Source organism: Bipolaris sorokiniana (assembly GCF_000338995.1).
Source record: "Bipolaris sorokiniana ND90Pr unplaced genomic scaffold COCSAscaffold_17, whole genome shotgun sequence".
Lineage (NCBI taxonomy): Eukaryota > Fungi > Ascomycota > Dothideomycetes > Pleosporales > Pleosporaceae > Bipolaris > Bipolaris sorokiniana.
Window position 1 is genome coordinate 903809 of NW_006911911.1, and position 14548 is coordinate 918356.

The 14548-nt window shown below is 50.2% G+C and overlaps 6 protein-coding genes across 6 annotated transcripts; 3 read left to right on the forward strand and 3 right to left on the reverse strand.

Annotated features, from left to right (window-relative positions):
• Positions 1-1250: 1250 nt before the first annotated feature.
• Positions 1251-2774, forward strand: COCSADRAFT_41300 (uncharacterized protein). The gene has a single exon (XM_007706711.1). It carries the CDS (start codon positions 1366-1368, stop codon positions 2707-2709), a length of 1344 nt encoding a protein of 447 aa, XP_007704901.1. The 5' UTR covers positions 1251-1365; the 3' UTR covers positions 2710-2774.
• Positions 2775-2981, reverse strand: COCSADRAFT_102158 (uncharacterized protein; the record flags this gene model as incomplete). The annotated part of the gene is made up of 1 exon (XM_007706970.1): positions 2775-2981. The coding sequence occupies one exon, from the start codon at positions 2979-2981 to the stop codon at positions 2775-2777; it is 207 nt and encodes a 68-aa protein (XP_007705160.1).
• A 305-nt stretch (positions 2982-3286) lies between these two features.
• Positions 3287-5294, reverse strand: COCSADRAFT_41301 (uncharacterized protein). Its single transcript, XM_007706712.1, has 6 exons — positions 5176-5294; positions 4985-5110; positions 4288-4934; positions 3974-4234; positions 3797-3923; positions 3287-3744 (listed from the first exon to the last, which is right to left on the reverse strand). Exons 1-6 carry the CDS (start codon positions 5261-5263, stop codon positions 3344-3346), a joined length of 1650 nt encoding a protein of 549 aa, XP_007704902.1. The 5' UTR covers positions 5264-5294; the 3' UTR covers positions 3287-3343.
• Positions 5295-6786: 1492 nt separating this feature from the next.
• On the reverse strand, positions 6787-8405 carry COCSADRAFT_203843 (uncharacterized protein). Its single transcript, XM_007706971.1, has 3 exons — positions 8209-8405; positions 7660-8158; positions 6787-7484 (listed from the first exon to the last, which is right to left on the reverse strand). Exons 1-3 carry the CDS (start codon positions 8261-8263, stop codon positions 7016-7018), a joined length of 1023 nt encoding a protein of 340 aa, XP_007705161.1. The 5' UTR covers positions 8264-8405; the 3' UTR covers positions 6787-7015.
• Positions 8406-8534: 129 nt separating this feature from the next.
• Positions 8535-10985, forward strand: COCSADRAFT_153254 (uncharacterized protein). The gene is made up of 3 exons (XM_007706972.1): positions 8535-8842; positions 8902-10376; positions 10679-10985. The coding sequence occupies exons 1-3, from the start codon at positions 8555-8557 to the stop codon at positions 10695-10697; spliced, it is 1782 nt and encodes a 593-aa protein (XP_007705162.1). The 5' UTR covers positions 8535-8554; the 3' UTR covers positions 10698-10985.
• A 2108-nt stretch (positions 10986-13093) lies between these two features.
• On the forward strand, positions 13094-13733 carry COCSADRAFT_194200 (uncharacterized protein; the record flags this gene model as incomplete). The annotated part of the gene is made up of 3 exons (XM_007706973.1): positions 13094-13200; positions 13241-13373; positions 13428-13733. 3 exons carry the CDS (start codon positions 13094-13096, stop codon positions 13683-13685), a joined length of 498 nt encoding a protein of 165 aa, XP_007705163.1. The 3' UTR covers positions 13686-13733.
• Positions 13734-14548: the final 815 nt, after the last annotated feature.

The following is a 14548-nucleotide window of genomic DNA, read 5'->3' on the forward strand; positions in this document are numbered from 1 at the left end:
ACTTCAACAAGAAAAGGCGATTGCCATAGACCACAGATACATGAAGATGATAGGTAGCAGAGATAATGGCCATAAATCTTCTGACTACACAACTCTACACTTACGCCTGCGGCAAGTGGCACAAGAAATAAGCTGCTGCTCTGTCATATGCGAGGTAAAATATAAAAGGAAAGATAGTTAATCGTAGTAATTGAAGGTGTAGTTGCATGATAAATCACAGTGCTTGTCGTCGCTGAGGTTTGATACCCTTTGTGTCGCCGCAACCTTTAGCTGAATACCACGGGTCTGCTGTCTTCATTGCCATGGCATTCTTGGACAGAATAAAACGTGATGAGCGATGTCTCTGCCTAGTAACAGTCGTAACGAGTCACTTTGTCATGTATAAGAGATGCAATATAAGTGAAAATATTGATATCATAATTATCATAGACCAAGTAAAATCCAATACAGCTCTACTTCTTACTTCTTCTCATTTAGTTATTCTGCTGAAATATCTGCCTCTACACCTTTGTCACTAACGGCAATTTAGTCGAATCTAATGATAAAGGCAGGTGGCTCTAGCTTTTACAGGTCTAACAATCTTTTTCTGCTTCGTAATAGAGGCTAAGAGAGTTAGTTACGCCTCTCAAAGTAGCGGTCAGAGATGCCCTAGATGAAGGAATTTTCACCGCTCTATAGATGTAAAAGGTGATCGTGTAGCATAGTGACTATGTGATGATGGTGTGTACGCAATTTTGAAATTGTATCATGCTTCCCTTTGCTTGTACCTCGCTCTGCACTTCCATCTCCATGCGTTAATCCTCTTTTTTCAGTATTCTTGATATATTCTTGATATTCAGCCAATGGAACACCAAATAGTCCACTAATAGGTTATGGTACGAAAAGTTTCATCGGGCCGATATCAACTACCCTGGCTACACTGTTCATGGCCACTCGTCCGCCCCACAATTGTCCGCACCAACGACCCTAACCCAATCCCGAACCCAACCCGGCGAAAGCCTTTAGTAGATTGACATGTCATTCGCCTATATCTGCCGGTATTAGCCTTGCCGAGGCACGTCTGCCGAAGCAAGCTCGCCGACACAGCACTGCCGAATGTCCAACCATATAGAGCGTCTATGACGTCGTTATGGATCCGTTCGTGTGCATAGTTGACAACGGACATAGGAAAGCTTAGAAATACAGTAAAACTTAGATTAGTGACGACGTGTTTTGTAGACTAGAACTTTCCGTCATAACTAGTCTTTCTAGCACATATAGATATAGAACCTTTTACACCCATTCTTGAGCAGCATTAACTACACCAATTTTGTTTCTTCTTTTGTAAAGATACCCAGAAAGACTGTTTTTTTCCACATTTTCAACATGGCACCACAAAGATATGAAGCAGAGCACAGGGACCCAGCCCCATTGGGCAAGCCCCTCGACTTTGTCTTCTCCAAACGCACTGCACAGAACCGGTTCCTCAAGGGCGCCATGACTGAACGACTGTCCTCATTCGACCCCGATGTCCTTGAGATCCGTGGCGTCCCATCCAAGGAACTGGTCAACGTCTACCGGCGATGGGGTGAAGGCCAATTCGGCGTTATCCTGACTGGAAACATTATGATCGAGTACGACCACCTAGAGGCTGCCGGTAACCCCATTATCCCCCGCGACGCAAAGTTTGAAGGTGAACGCTTCGAAATGTTCAAGGAAATTGCAGTTCAATCCAAGAAACATGGTTCATTGATCGTGGGACAAGTATCCCATCCTGGACGACAAGTCACAGAAAACATCCAAAAGAACCCCATCTCCGCCTCCGACGTGCAGCTCACCGGCAACCCAATGGGCATGAGCTTTGCAAAGCCCCGCGCCGCCACTGAGGAAGATATCAAAAATGTAATCAATGGCTTCGCCCATGCCGCAGAATATCTCGAGAAGGCTGGCTACGACGGCATCCAACTCCACGGCGCCCACGGCTACCTCCTCGCGCAATTCCTCTCCCCATCCACCAACCTCCGCACCGACGCCTACGGTGGCTCCCTCGAAAACCGCGCCCGCATCATCACCGAAATCGGGCAAGAAATCCGCAAACGCACCTCTCCCAGCTTCATCCTCAGTATCAAGCTCAACTCGGTCGAATTCCAAGACAAAGGCTTCAATACAGAGGATGCGGCGACGCTGTGCCAGCTCCTCGAGTCCAACTCGTTCGACTTTGTAGAACTGTCCGGTGGAACGTACGAGCACATGGCGTTCAAGCACCAGCGCGAGTCCACCAAGAAGCGCGAAGCCTTCTTCCTTGATTTTGCCGAGAAAATCACTCCCTCGCTGTCGAAAACAAAGACGTACATCACCGGCGGCTTCAAAACCGCTCCCGCAATGATCGATGCGCTATCGACCGTCGACGGCATCGGCATCGCTCGCCCCGTATGCCTGGAGCCCGAACTCACACGGCAGATCCTCGCCGGCGAGGTTGACGCCGCGATTAAGCAGCGCATGGAAGATGGCGATTTTGGGACTGCGATTGCGGCTGCGGGCGCGCAGATCAAGCAGCTGGGTAAAGATGAGCAGCCGATTGATCTGAGCGATGAGGGTAATTACGCGGCGTTTTTGAAGGATCTTGGCGCGTGGGCAGAGGAGCTGAAGAAGGATAGCAAGAGGTATGGGCATATGGATGTGAAGAGTGTAAAGGCTGTGCCGTATGGGGCTCCTTTGGCGGCTCCGTAGATAGACCCGTAGTACCTGATGTATAGTATAATGAATTATTCCTCCTGTTACATTGAAATGAGGGTTTAAACGCCTTTTACACGACCTTGACCGAAGTCTGGCATCCCTCTTTGACTGCCTACTCCTACCCCGGACCCGTATAACTCAGTATCTGTAAATTCTCGTCCTCGGAATGGGCGCGCGTAGCCTGCTTGCTTGAGCCATTTTGCGAGGAGGACGCCGAGGATGGCCCAGGCTGTTGCGAGTAAGAGGACGAACGGGATGAAGAACATTTGGTTGGTCTTGCTGGAAGAGTTGGATAGTAGCTTGGTCAAGTGTGAGATAGAGCAAACGGATAATTGATTGTGTTCGCTCTCTTTCTTTTCTTTCTTTCTTTCTTTCTTTCTTGAGAATAGGATGTAAGAGAAGAGGGGAAGTGTGGTCAAGTGCGGAGAATGCGGAGTATGCGGAAGGCATCGGCTGTCACTACCTTAATCGGCGCTAAGACAACTACATACAAGGGACGAGACATAGCAACATTGGGACAAAGGGTTAGCATTCCAATAGTTAAAGTTAGTTAACTCCAAGAGTTTCGTAGTCAGGGGAACCAGTATCAAAATGATATTCCGTCATGTATAAGCTATTAACACATTACCTATTTCGAACCTTGCAGCACACCCCCGTTTTCTACATGTTCCTTAGTCTCCGTATCCTTCTCTATCGATCTCCCGCTCGTTTGTGCACCAACGACTGAACTGCGCCTACGCTCTGCTTCGTGCGCCTGCTCCGTATCCGCGTAATTGATGAGGAGCTCGCCGCGCTTGTCGTAGCGGTGCGGCAGCTCGTTTGCAATTTTGACAACGTTGAAAGCGTTTGTGGTATTGTGGAAAATTTCGTCCATTTCTTCGAGGGAGCGGTAGGCAGTTTCTGGGAAGAAGAAGTAGACGGAAGGTACAATAGCGGCGTTGATGACGGCGAAGATGATGTAGGTTTGGTAGCCAATGTTTGCGAAAGCGGGGGGTGTGATCATGACGACTAGGAAGTTGAAGATCCAGTCTAGAGCGGGTTAGTCGGGACCTGGAAGTCAATTCTTGCAGTAAAAACTTACTGGCTGTGGTGGAAATGGCGTTGGCTGGGGCACGAATAGATAGTGGGGTAATCTCAGCAGGATACAACCATGTCATACCTAGCCATCCAACGGCGAAGAATGAGTTGAAGACAAAAAGCATGACAGTCTGTATACGTTAGTTCCGTGTGAAGTGTATCAACATGTAAAGCAACATACCGCGAGCAATCCCAAGCTCTTGTTACCAATGTTGCTAGTAGCACCAGCCAGAATGGCCATGGAGATTGACATGCCTGTTGCACCAAATATCATCAAAGAACGGCGACCAAACTTCTCAATTGTGAAGATGGCAATCCAACTTGCAATCCAGTACTCAGTACCGTTGCAGGCAGACAAGAGACGACTCAAGAAAGGCGAAAGGCCAATCGAGTTTTCGAAAATGGTAGCAGCGTAGTACGTGACGAGATTGATACCAGAAATCTAGAATATCCTGTTAGAATGTATCATGCCAGCTTTTATCAGTAAAAGCTCACCTGCTGGAACATCTGGTTGACATAAGCCAACACAGTACGGTGGAAATTGCGGTTCCTGTTGAACTTGAAGCAGTCGCGGAAGCCACCTTGTGACATTTCCGCAATGACATCCTTGACAGCCTGGAACTCTGCCTCGATCTTCTTGTCGGTTGGAGGAAGGTCGCTCAGCGCAGCTAGCACCTCTAGAGCCTCGTCCTCTCGGCCTTTGAGCACTAGCCAACGCGGACTTTCAGGGAGACCCGGGATCAAGGTGATAATGAATAGAGCCAAAATGATCTGAAAGGCAATAGGGAAGCGCCAGGCGATGCTGCTAGGCTCCAGGAACGAGAAGCCAAGATCAAGCCAGTAGCTCAACATGACACCAAAGACAATCAGAGAACCTTCAATCATGACCATTTGGCCTCTGCGATGGGGCTTGGATGTCTCTGATTGCCATGTTGGGACCGTACTAGTATTCATGCCGTTTCCAAAACCAGTAATCCATCGTCCGACGATGAGTTGAGCAAGTCCAAAAGATGCGGTTTGGAGGATAGCGCCGACAATCATGATAGCAGAGCCGATGAAGATGGTCTTTTTGCGTCCAAGCATGTTTCCGAGCCAGATGGTGGCGACTGCGCCGAAAAAGCAACCAAGGGTGTATGCACCGACTGGAGGGTGTTAGGACTAAATGTTTACATCCAGTATGTGAAATACTAACCGGTGATGGCCTGGATTGTCGCAGCATGGCTCGTGGAGCTTCCTGGGGGCGGGTTGACGCTGTCAATCTCGGGAAAGTATCTAAGAAAAGACTTTAGTGTGAGCAGACCGCCCATAACACCTTGGTCTGAAGCATTGTCAGTCTGAAGTCGAGCCAGCAACGTGAAACTATAACTATGCAAAGACGCGTACCATAACCGAAAAGAGCAAAATCAGTGCCTGCTATAACAGCAATGGCAACATTGAGCTTCGTGCCCCTAAGGCCGTAGAACTTCTTCATCGTGAGATTGCAAAGCCGATGAGAGTGGGAGGGTAGCGAGGTATGGCCACGGGCGCGACAGCTTCCTTCTTAATAAAGGCGAGTCTCCAACACGAGGCCTTGTAGCATCCTGTCGCGTCTGCCCACCATGTCCCCAGGATTGGCGGCAAACAAGCCATGTTGAGCGGCGGCATCTCCACAATTGCTTGAGCGGATGACGTTGGATCGTTGAGTATGAATGGATCCCAGACCCTGTGGAGTTTGGCGTGCGGAGTAAAAGATGCTACCCGGCCATCTGGGGTGGGCCAGGGCTCCCCAATTGTTTGATTTGTCGCGTATTCGCCCAAGCTACCCCAAGTACTACGTCTGCAGTAGCTGGCCGGCTTGCTGTCTTGGGAAATTCCGGGGCAACGATGATGTCGGACATGGCTGATGCTCGTGAGGCTACCAAGGCAACTTGCTGCCCCGGACCCTGTGATGCCGAGAGAGAGACCGAAGCTTCGGCATGCACAAGACATTTGCTTGACGGCTTGCCAAAAGGCGTAGGCCACCCTGTCTATCTTCCCATGGGTACCGCTGCAGGGAACACGAAGAAGCTTCCAAAGTTCGAGAGCTATCGGAACCAGGCAGTTGGAAGCGTTTCCGCAACGCCTGGAGGGCAGATCCCCCATCGCCATGGGATACATAGAGTGTGGTGTGACCAAGGCTAGCATCGAGAAGTGTGGGGCTGAAAGCTTTGAGGTCTGTGGGGAATGCTTCATCCGACTAGACTCTCTTTCATATGTCCTGCCTGTCACATTACATCTTAACCGCTGTGACCACATGCAATGCACCCTCCCCCTGTTCATATGCCCTGTTCGTCCGTTTCAAAAAGAAACATACATATCACGCGCCCCGAGACGAGGCTACCCGTATAGTCAGTGACTTTGGTCCAAGCCGAAATTTTTTTCCGATATCTTCCTATGTCTCTAGTTTATTGACAAGGTTACATTTGTGCAGTTGTGAGTAAGAATACATGAGTTTGAGAAATTCATCATCGTCGCTACCATGACTGCCATCACCACTTTCCCCATACCCTGCGTTCACCATCAATTATCTCATACATGTTGCGCCTTTTTTGACTCATTTCGTGAAAAAGAAACCGGGCGCATGACTCGGTCCAACAGCTCGTCGGGAATTTCAGGCGTGGCCGCCGACTCGTTACTCTTGCCGATATCAAGATGCGCAGAAACTTCATTGTGCGCAGATACGTCATATACCACTCGTTCGTATGAACCAGGATCGGCGCGTTTAGCGCCTGCTTCTAGCGCCAGTGCTTCCTTCTCCAAGCCAATTTTCCGGAGCATGAGTTTGCCAGCACGGCGTAACTTGCGTGTCGATATATCAAGCGTAGCGCATATGGGCGGGACGAGGCCTATGCCGACAAAGAGACCCGTCTGCCACTCAGGAACAGAGTGCGCATTTAACGACTCTAGCGTCCCATCAATGTCTTCTGTTGCGTTATAAACGGGTGGCTTTGCTGCATTAATCAACGCCTTTGCAAAATCTTCAAATCCTTCTTCGTCTGACTTGGTAAGTGACGCAGGAACTAGACTGCCTGAAATTGCATATAGCTGGACCATGGTGTAGTTAAAAGCAAGAGGTGAGTCTAAGACTAAAATCTTTGTTATATAACTTGCTCTGTTAGCCATTGTGAGACATGTTGCGCCAATCCATTGTGCGCTTATTCTCACAATGGCAAACTCAAACGCCAACAGGATAACCATATGGGTATCAAATGTGCATAGCCTCTCTTGTCGGCGCCCTCTCCATTTCGTATTCGATCTTCCGTTTGGGGCCCTTTGAGTCCTTTGAAGGCTTCTTCTTGGGTTTTGGTGGTGGGCCGGCGGGACGCTTGCGCTTGAGATTGGCCAGAGTTTTCTTAAGCGCCGCCGTGTCTTCGTCTTCAGACACGTCTTCTTCCTCTTCATCGCTACCACTCTCCTCGTCCTCACCGCTCGTGCCGTCGTCTGGACTCTGGCCTCCTATCCAATCCTCGAAGTCTTCCATCTCGTCGTCTGATTCGCCCTCAATGTCACTGACATACTCGACCTCTCCAACACCGTTCTCCATCTCCTGCTCGTACTCATTCTCCTCATCCTCATCCTCAATACCGTCGTCGAGGTCTTGATCTCCCTTAAGTTGGCCTTCTTTCTCTAGGCCACGCATAACTCGTTTCCAGACATTGGGTTCGACATTGATGCTATATTCAAGTCAGTCTCTGGAAAAAAAATACAGTAACGACTACAAGAACAATATGTGTTGATGCTCATTAAAAAATTAGAGTGTTGCGTTTTTTGATCCTCAGCGTGGACCTCAGGGTTAAAAAGTGATAATCATAGCAGGGCATGCAGGCAGAAACAAAAGGATGCACTTACGGTCGGTCACCATACGCACCACTGCGCAGACGTTCAATCAGCACTCGCTCAATCGCGCGCTCGACCTTTGCGGCAGCAAGTGCCTTGCGCTCTCGGCCCTCCTCTCGTCGGCGAACCTTGGGTGCGAGTCTAGGCACAAGCCTTTCTCCGAGACGCTCCTCTTCCTTGGCTAACCGCCTTATTCGCAGGTTCACTTGAGTCAAGCGAGTGAGGCGCTGCTTGTTCTTGTGAACCAGGAACTTGGGAAAGTAGGCAAGGTGTTGATCTACAAGCTCGAGGGCTTGAGCATAGTTCTTGGGAAGTTTTATCTTCTCCCACCATTGCGAGGGAAGATGAGCGCGTTCAATGGCCTTGATGTAAAGGTACAGATTTCCGGTCGCAGGATCGGAGCGGATCGTGGCGTATCGAGAATTTGCAAGAGGGCAGGACTGCTTTGAGCAGTAACCTGATACGTTGTGCTCGTTTCTGCAAAAGGTCTGGTCTTTTGTTGTCTTAAGCTCTAGCACAAATCAGTTTCGATTCCCATGCAGAGCTGTATGCATTGCCTACTGAAACTGCAAAAGTCGGTGCCGATAATGGACCATACTAGGTCGTCCGAAGCCATGGTGTCGTTGGTGGCGCGTCACTGACGCGCGGTTGTCGTCCTGGTATACGTATCGCAGAAGCCTGTAGTAGACCGTAGTGTAACACAAAGTGTGTATATTCAGAGAGAGCAAGCTCTGTCGCTCTGGCACAGGACGAGCAGGATGAACAGGTTGGAGCGCAGGCACAAGCCAGCGACGATCTCAAGAAATTATTTTAGCGCATGCACGGACCATTGCGGAGGTGTGTGGAACCATTCCATCTTTGCTCATGTTCCCGTCTTGAAAACATTGGCAAAAATGGCGAACATGTGATGAATCAGCTCGGAATGAGAGCCAAAATTGCTGCTCTCAGTCGCATATGTCACCAGAGACTGCGGAGTTCTAATATTTCATCTCACTACGTCTTCAATTCTCTCAATTACTCACGGATCAGAGCATTGCGCCATGAACCCCACCACCATGTCCAACTCACCTTGAGAGAATCGCAGCGTCGTTTTTACCATGCAAATCACGAAGACTCTACCATTTATGCGCTCTCTACGGCTCCCGGAAGGGCTGCAATAGCCGTAATTCGCGTTTCTGGTCCAGCATGCAAGCAGGTTGGTGACCCTCGGCCCACCATGTCATGCCGCATAGCGAAATACTGAACGTCTATCAGGTATATCAAGGCCTTTGTCCTTCCACTGAATTCCCTAAGCCCAGGCATGCGACTCTCCGGAAATTATATGCCCCACATTCACCGCCTTCGCCTGCGACGATACTTGACTCGGGTGCCCTTGTTCTGTTCTTCCCAGCGCCCAGAACTGTGACTGGCGAGGATGTTTTGGAACTGCATGTACATGGCGGCCCAGCAGTTGTGCGTGCAGTGCTGGCAGCTATACCTGAATGTGGCACAGTATCAGAAACTCCAGCATTCATGCGCTCACAGATCCAATATGCAGAACCTGGAGAATTCACCCGACGCGCTTTCGCCAACAATCGCATGAACCTGCCCCAGATCGAGTCGCTAGGCGAGACTTTGTCAGCTTCTACCGAGCAACAACGCAAACTTTCTGTGAGAGGCACGACTTCTTCGCTGGCTAAGCGTTATGAGAAGTGGCGCAAACTGCTACTGGAGGCGCGGGGTGAGCTTGAAGCCTTGATCGACTTCTCCGAAGACCAACACTTTGATGAATCACCGGCAGTGTTGTGTGCCTCTGTTGCATCCCAAGTCCAGGTCTTGAGCACACAGATGGAAGCGCACATTTCCAACGCTGTACGTGGAGAATTGCTGCGCAACGGAATTAGTGTTGCGCTTCTTGGAGCACCCAACGCAGGCAAGAGCAGCTTGTTAAATCGTATCGTTGGGCGAGATGCTGCCATCGTCTCCCATGAAGCTGGCACAACGCGAGATGTGGTCGAGGTAGGACTGGATCTGGGTGGATGGCTCGTGAAGATTGGCGACATGGCTGGTTTACGCAGGGCTGGCCTAGTGGGTGGTGACGTGGTTGGAGCTGTAGAACAAGAAGGCATCAGGCGCGCTAAGCAAAGGGCCCTCGAGTCAGATGTCTTGATTGTCGTCCAAGATGCTACAGCCGATATGGATGTTGAGGTCATGAAGACGGCGAAGCAGTGTGTTGACATTGGCATCAATGTTATAGTCGCTATCAACAAAAGCGACCAGATCTCTGCTCTTGACACCGGTCAACGAAAATGGAAGCAGAAAGTTCATTGTACGCTGGGGCTTCCCGAAGACCGGGTATGTTTCATTTCCTGCAAAGAGGTCACGGCTGGCAATATACCGGTATTCCTCGCCACTCTGCAAGACATCTTCAAATCTATGACCACGGCACTTGTACCCGACTCCGACTCCGATCCGGATCCAAGCATATGGCAAGAATCTTTGGGCGCAACCGAGCGTCAGCGTCTTCTCCTATCCGAGTGCCTCAGCCACCTCTCTGCCTTTCTCACGACCGTCAACAGTTCGTCGTCAGTTGCATGCCCGACCGGTGCGGAAAAGGATGGCGAGGCAGATGAAGTGGACGTTGTGGTCGCTGCCGAATGTCTACGGTCCGCTGCTGACGCCCTGGCTCGTATCACGGGCCGAGGCGAGAGCGGGGATGTCGAAGAAGTTTTGGGGGTTGTTTTTGAAAAGTAAGTCACCCTGGCCCCTGTCTCTTTGCCTGGTCGTGTTGTGCAACGCTCTGGAAGAACCCTCAAGGCGTTCCTTGGTTTTGGCCCCCCGAGAGTCAGACGTAAGGCTCCGAAGGGGGGCTAAGCGCATGTGTCCTGGGGATAAGCCATAACGCTTGTAGCATCACGTTGTCCGTGCTGTACCGATTGTGGCACAGCACCTGTGGATCGTCGGGGCCTCAAAATGGTGGTCGCCATTCATGTGTCGCTGTCATTGGCGGAGGTTTGTTATGGACATTTCGCTAATATTAGTATTTTGTTAGATTCTGCGTTGGAAAGTAGCAACATTCTCATACGATTTTGTCAGTTTACCAAAAACTCCAAACGGGGATATCAAAAATAGAGGGGCTAGCCTAGAATGTGCGATCAAGTAGCAGCAAAGTTAGCAGGGTGGTTACAAGAAGCCACCAACGTAACCATGCTGCTCTGATTGATAGTCCTAAAGCGGAAACCCAAGGACATTCAAGAAGACGATCAAAATCAGTTTAAAGTATCAATTCAAACAAAAAAATAAAAGGTCAATGTAAGATACAACAAACTCCAAAAACTCCTACACTGTGTATACCATATCCCAAAAACCCGTATGCTCCTTTTGTTTACCCGAGCATAACATGTTCATTAACACAACAAGAAAGGGGTATCCCAACATGTTCCTTTGTATCCCAAATAAACGCCCAGCAATGCCTTTGATCCGTGGTATCCCTGTCCTGTCTAAGGTTTGCTTCCCTTGACGCCGTCGCTCGCTATGCCTGAATCCAAAGAAAAAAAGACGAGAAGAAATGGAGGGGTAAGGTAACAAAAAAAAAGAGAGAGAAACTAAAAGTACAAGAGATGAAGTTTGGTGAATGTGTTGAAAGTGTTGAAAGAGGAGAAGAAAATATCAACGTAGGGAGGTTGATAGTTGGTTGAGTTTAAGGGCCGAAATGGAGGGTATCGTGTTCATCATGGTATCGTCATGGTACAGAGTAAATGAGTTGAGGGCCAGGATGAAGGAGAGAACAGGCCACAAGTAATGCTGATGTGTTTCAAGGTGAGTCCCGGCATGGTTTGACGGCACGGCCCGCTCGGGTCTTAGTTATATCCGCCACGGCCTTGGGCAGCGGCGTCCTCCTGGGTGTTTGATGGTGACATTGCTGAGACTTTGATAAAGTGCTTTGTTCGTAGTCTGTCTGAGACTTTGTTTGATATGGAAGATGGCGAAGATGAGAATGTCTCGCACTGAAGTCTTGAGAGTGAAACAGTGTTGGTTAAGACGACAAGTACGCGGAGTAGTATCCAAGTGGATGATGTTGGTGCTGAAACAAGACACACTTGGTGATGACTGAAGAAAGGCGTAAAAGAGAAGGATGGATGACTGGATGTCTGACTGAAACCGAGACACAAAAAGAGAGATGCGGACTCGACTTATATGAAACAAGAGGTCGACTAGAAACGACGACGGAAGATTGGAAATGGGAATAGTACCACTCGGGAACCGGACGGGCAAAGGAAGGAAGATAAAAAGGGCGCTCGGATGCCTGTGAGCTTGCGTATCCGTTCCAACTTTCTCTCCGCCTTCTTTTTCAGCCAGGCATCCAAACCGTCTATATACGCACAGGCCATTTTTTTTATTCAGCGACCATACACGCCTACTACGCCTATCCAACTACAGCGGTGGAACGGTGGCGGGCGCGCGGCCCTGGTTCAAGCCACGATCTAGTCATCCGTAGCCGTTAGTCGCCGGCGAGCGGGGGTGCGCAGTAACACGCTATAGGGATTCTGCTTGGGAAGACAGGAATAAGTCCTAGGGCAGCGTGGCAGTGTGAAAACAAGGGACCCGCCGGGTGAGAGAGCCGCAATGTGATGCAAATGCACGGACGAGCAGGGGGAAGAGCGACATGGGTAGACAATGTGGATGGGTGTGTATGTACGTATGTAAGTGTGCGCAGCTTAACTTGGCTTGCTGACTACTTACACGGAAGCGTGCAGAAAAGCGTGGGACAGAGCTGCTTATTGGTGACTTTTCCGTGTGGATTACAAAGCACAAGGAAAGAAGAGTCATTCTACACGTGCTTGGTCATGTGTAAGGCAGAAAGTGCGAGAGTTTGCTCCAAACGTCTTGGTGGTGCTCCTAATTGCTGCTTACAATGACGAGAGTAGGATATGACGATGCGAGACGACTGGGTTTGCAGCAACCACATTCCTCTTCCAACCTCCCCCACGCCATGGCCTTGGGCGGCCCATGCGAGCTCCTCCCCGAACGGCTTTGTTCATCCATAAGCGCACTTCGCCATGTCATTGGACGGCTTGACACAGTCATGCAGCTTCGTTGCTGGTCGTTTTCACTTCCCGTTTTGGTCAACCATCTGCACTGCACAACTCTTACTACTCCATAGCAGGAATCCTATCGGAGCGCCCATGTTCTTTTTTACAAGATACCGCTTCTGAGCGAGCCATGCGTACGTAGCCAGAGTTCGTTGTGCGAGCCGTGTCCAAGTGCAAACTACACCTGCGCAACGTTGCATCGTGTTGCTTTGGACTCGGGCCCGCCACCCAGATGAGGGGGGCTTGGGTGAAGCCTGAGGCAGGCGAATCAAGTTGCAGTACTAGCCAAGATGCTGCTCCGACACTATCGCTAGCATATGTACTCGTAGGTGCATGTCAGAGCGCTTGTGCTTTAGCCCTACCCGCATACCCATATGCCTGTCTATGCCAAATGGTGCCTGGGCAATGGGAACGGTAGCATTCGTCATGCAGCCCTTCGGCGACGTGTGCAGCCCTCAGCGACGGCCTCTGGTGCATCCTGGTACGTTCAGCGCACAATGTTCAGCTGTACTGCCCTCTAGCACCCATTCTACTATCATAGTGGGCGACTATATGCCTCTATTGGGTATAGCTACCGCTGCCAGCCCTCAGCTGAACCGGCCATATCTCCACACTGGTATTTTGGGATGCAGGAACCAACGTTCGTCTGGTATGGTAAGGTACCTATGCTAAAACAACGCGGGCTGTACACCCACGAGGGCTGTGAAGGATTTACTCCCCGAACGAAGAGCTGGCAGTAATTTCCTGACGGGGAAAACGCTCGCAGACCTTATTCACCCACACAGCAAACAATGTACGCCTCGAAGCTTGACTCCCGATCCTTATCCAATACATCTTGCATGCTCTCACACGTTCCTTCGGCTTCTCGGTCACTCGGCATTGGGAAATACGCCATGTTCGGATGGCCCCAAGGACAGCCACGAGCGAGCAGGCATTGCGGCAGACCAGGAGACCGGGAATAACTGACCAGCAGCAAGCACATGGCAACAATAACCCCTGAGGATATGGCTGGACCTAAATTCCCATCGGTATCCAACGTCTTGGGAACAAGTCATGGGTGTGCGAGTCGGAATATGCATATGCAGGGAACACAACGAGGCGCAAAACCAGGCAGCAAGGCACAAAATCGCTGTCATCGCTATCGATTGACGGAACGAGCAATGTTCGCATACCTTTGTAGCAGAACATTCGGGATACCTCGACAGCAATCAATACTTACCTTTGTATCGTTGCACCCGCACCAACACTCTCCCATCATACCCCCCTCCCTTCCCCCCCATCACCCCCCCCTTCATACGCGCCCATCTCGCAACATGCCCACAAGCCCCAAAGCCACACCTCCAAGTTCTCCTCTGCAGGTCCCGCACGTACGCACGCCCTCACCTCTGTATCCCACCTACCCACCTAACCGAGGCCCGAACCCAACCCCCCAAAAATAGGTTCTTTTCTCTCTCATCCACCCCCACATCATCATCCTTCCCATCCACCACACACATACCTTGTCCAGACACGCAAAATCAAAACAAGCGCGACAAGCGCTTGTAGGGCTGACTGACCACCTTGACATGACTGACTGAATCCTAATATGACTCCCTTATGCTGACATGACGCTGCATCCGCCCAAACCGGCAACTCTTGCTTTTCCTTTACATGGCAACCTCCCTTTCTCATTGGCCGGTGCGGTGAGCCCAGAGCGAGAGCATGCGGTTGTTTATTTTTGGATCCCCCGAACGTGATTGTCAGCCTGGGGCCTTGCGCTTATCCTAACTCGGGAGTATTTGGGGCCATTTTATTGTTGCGAGGGGTTTATTTTGGGTGCTTTTTTTCTC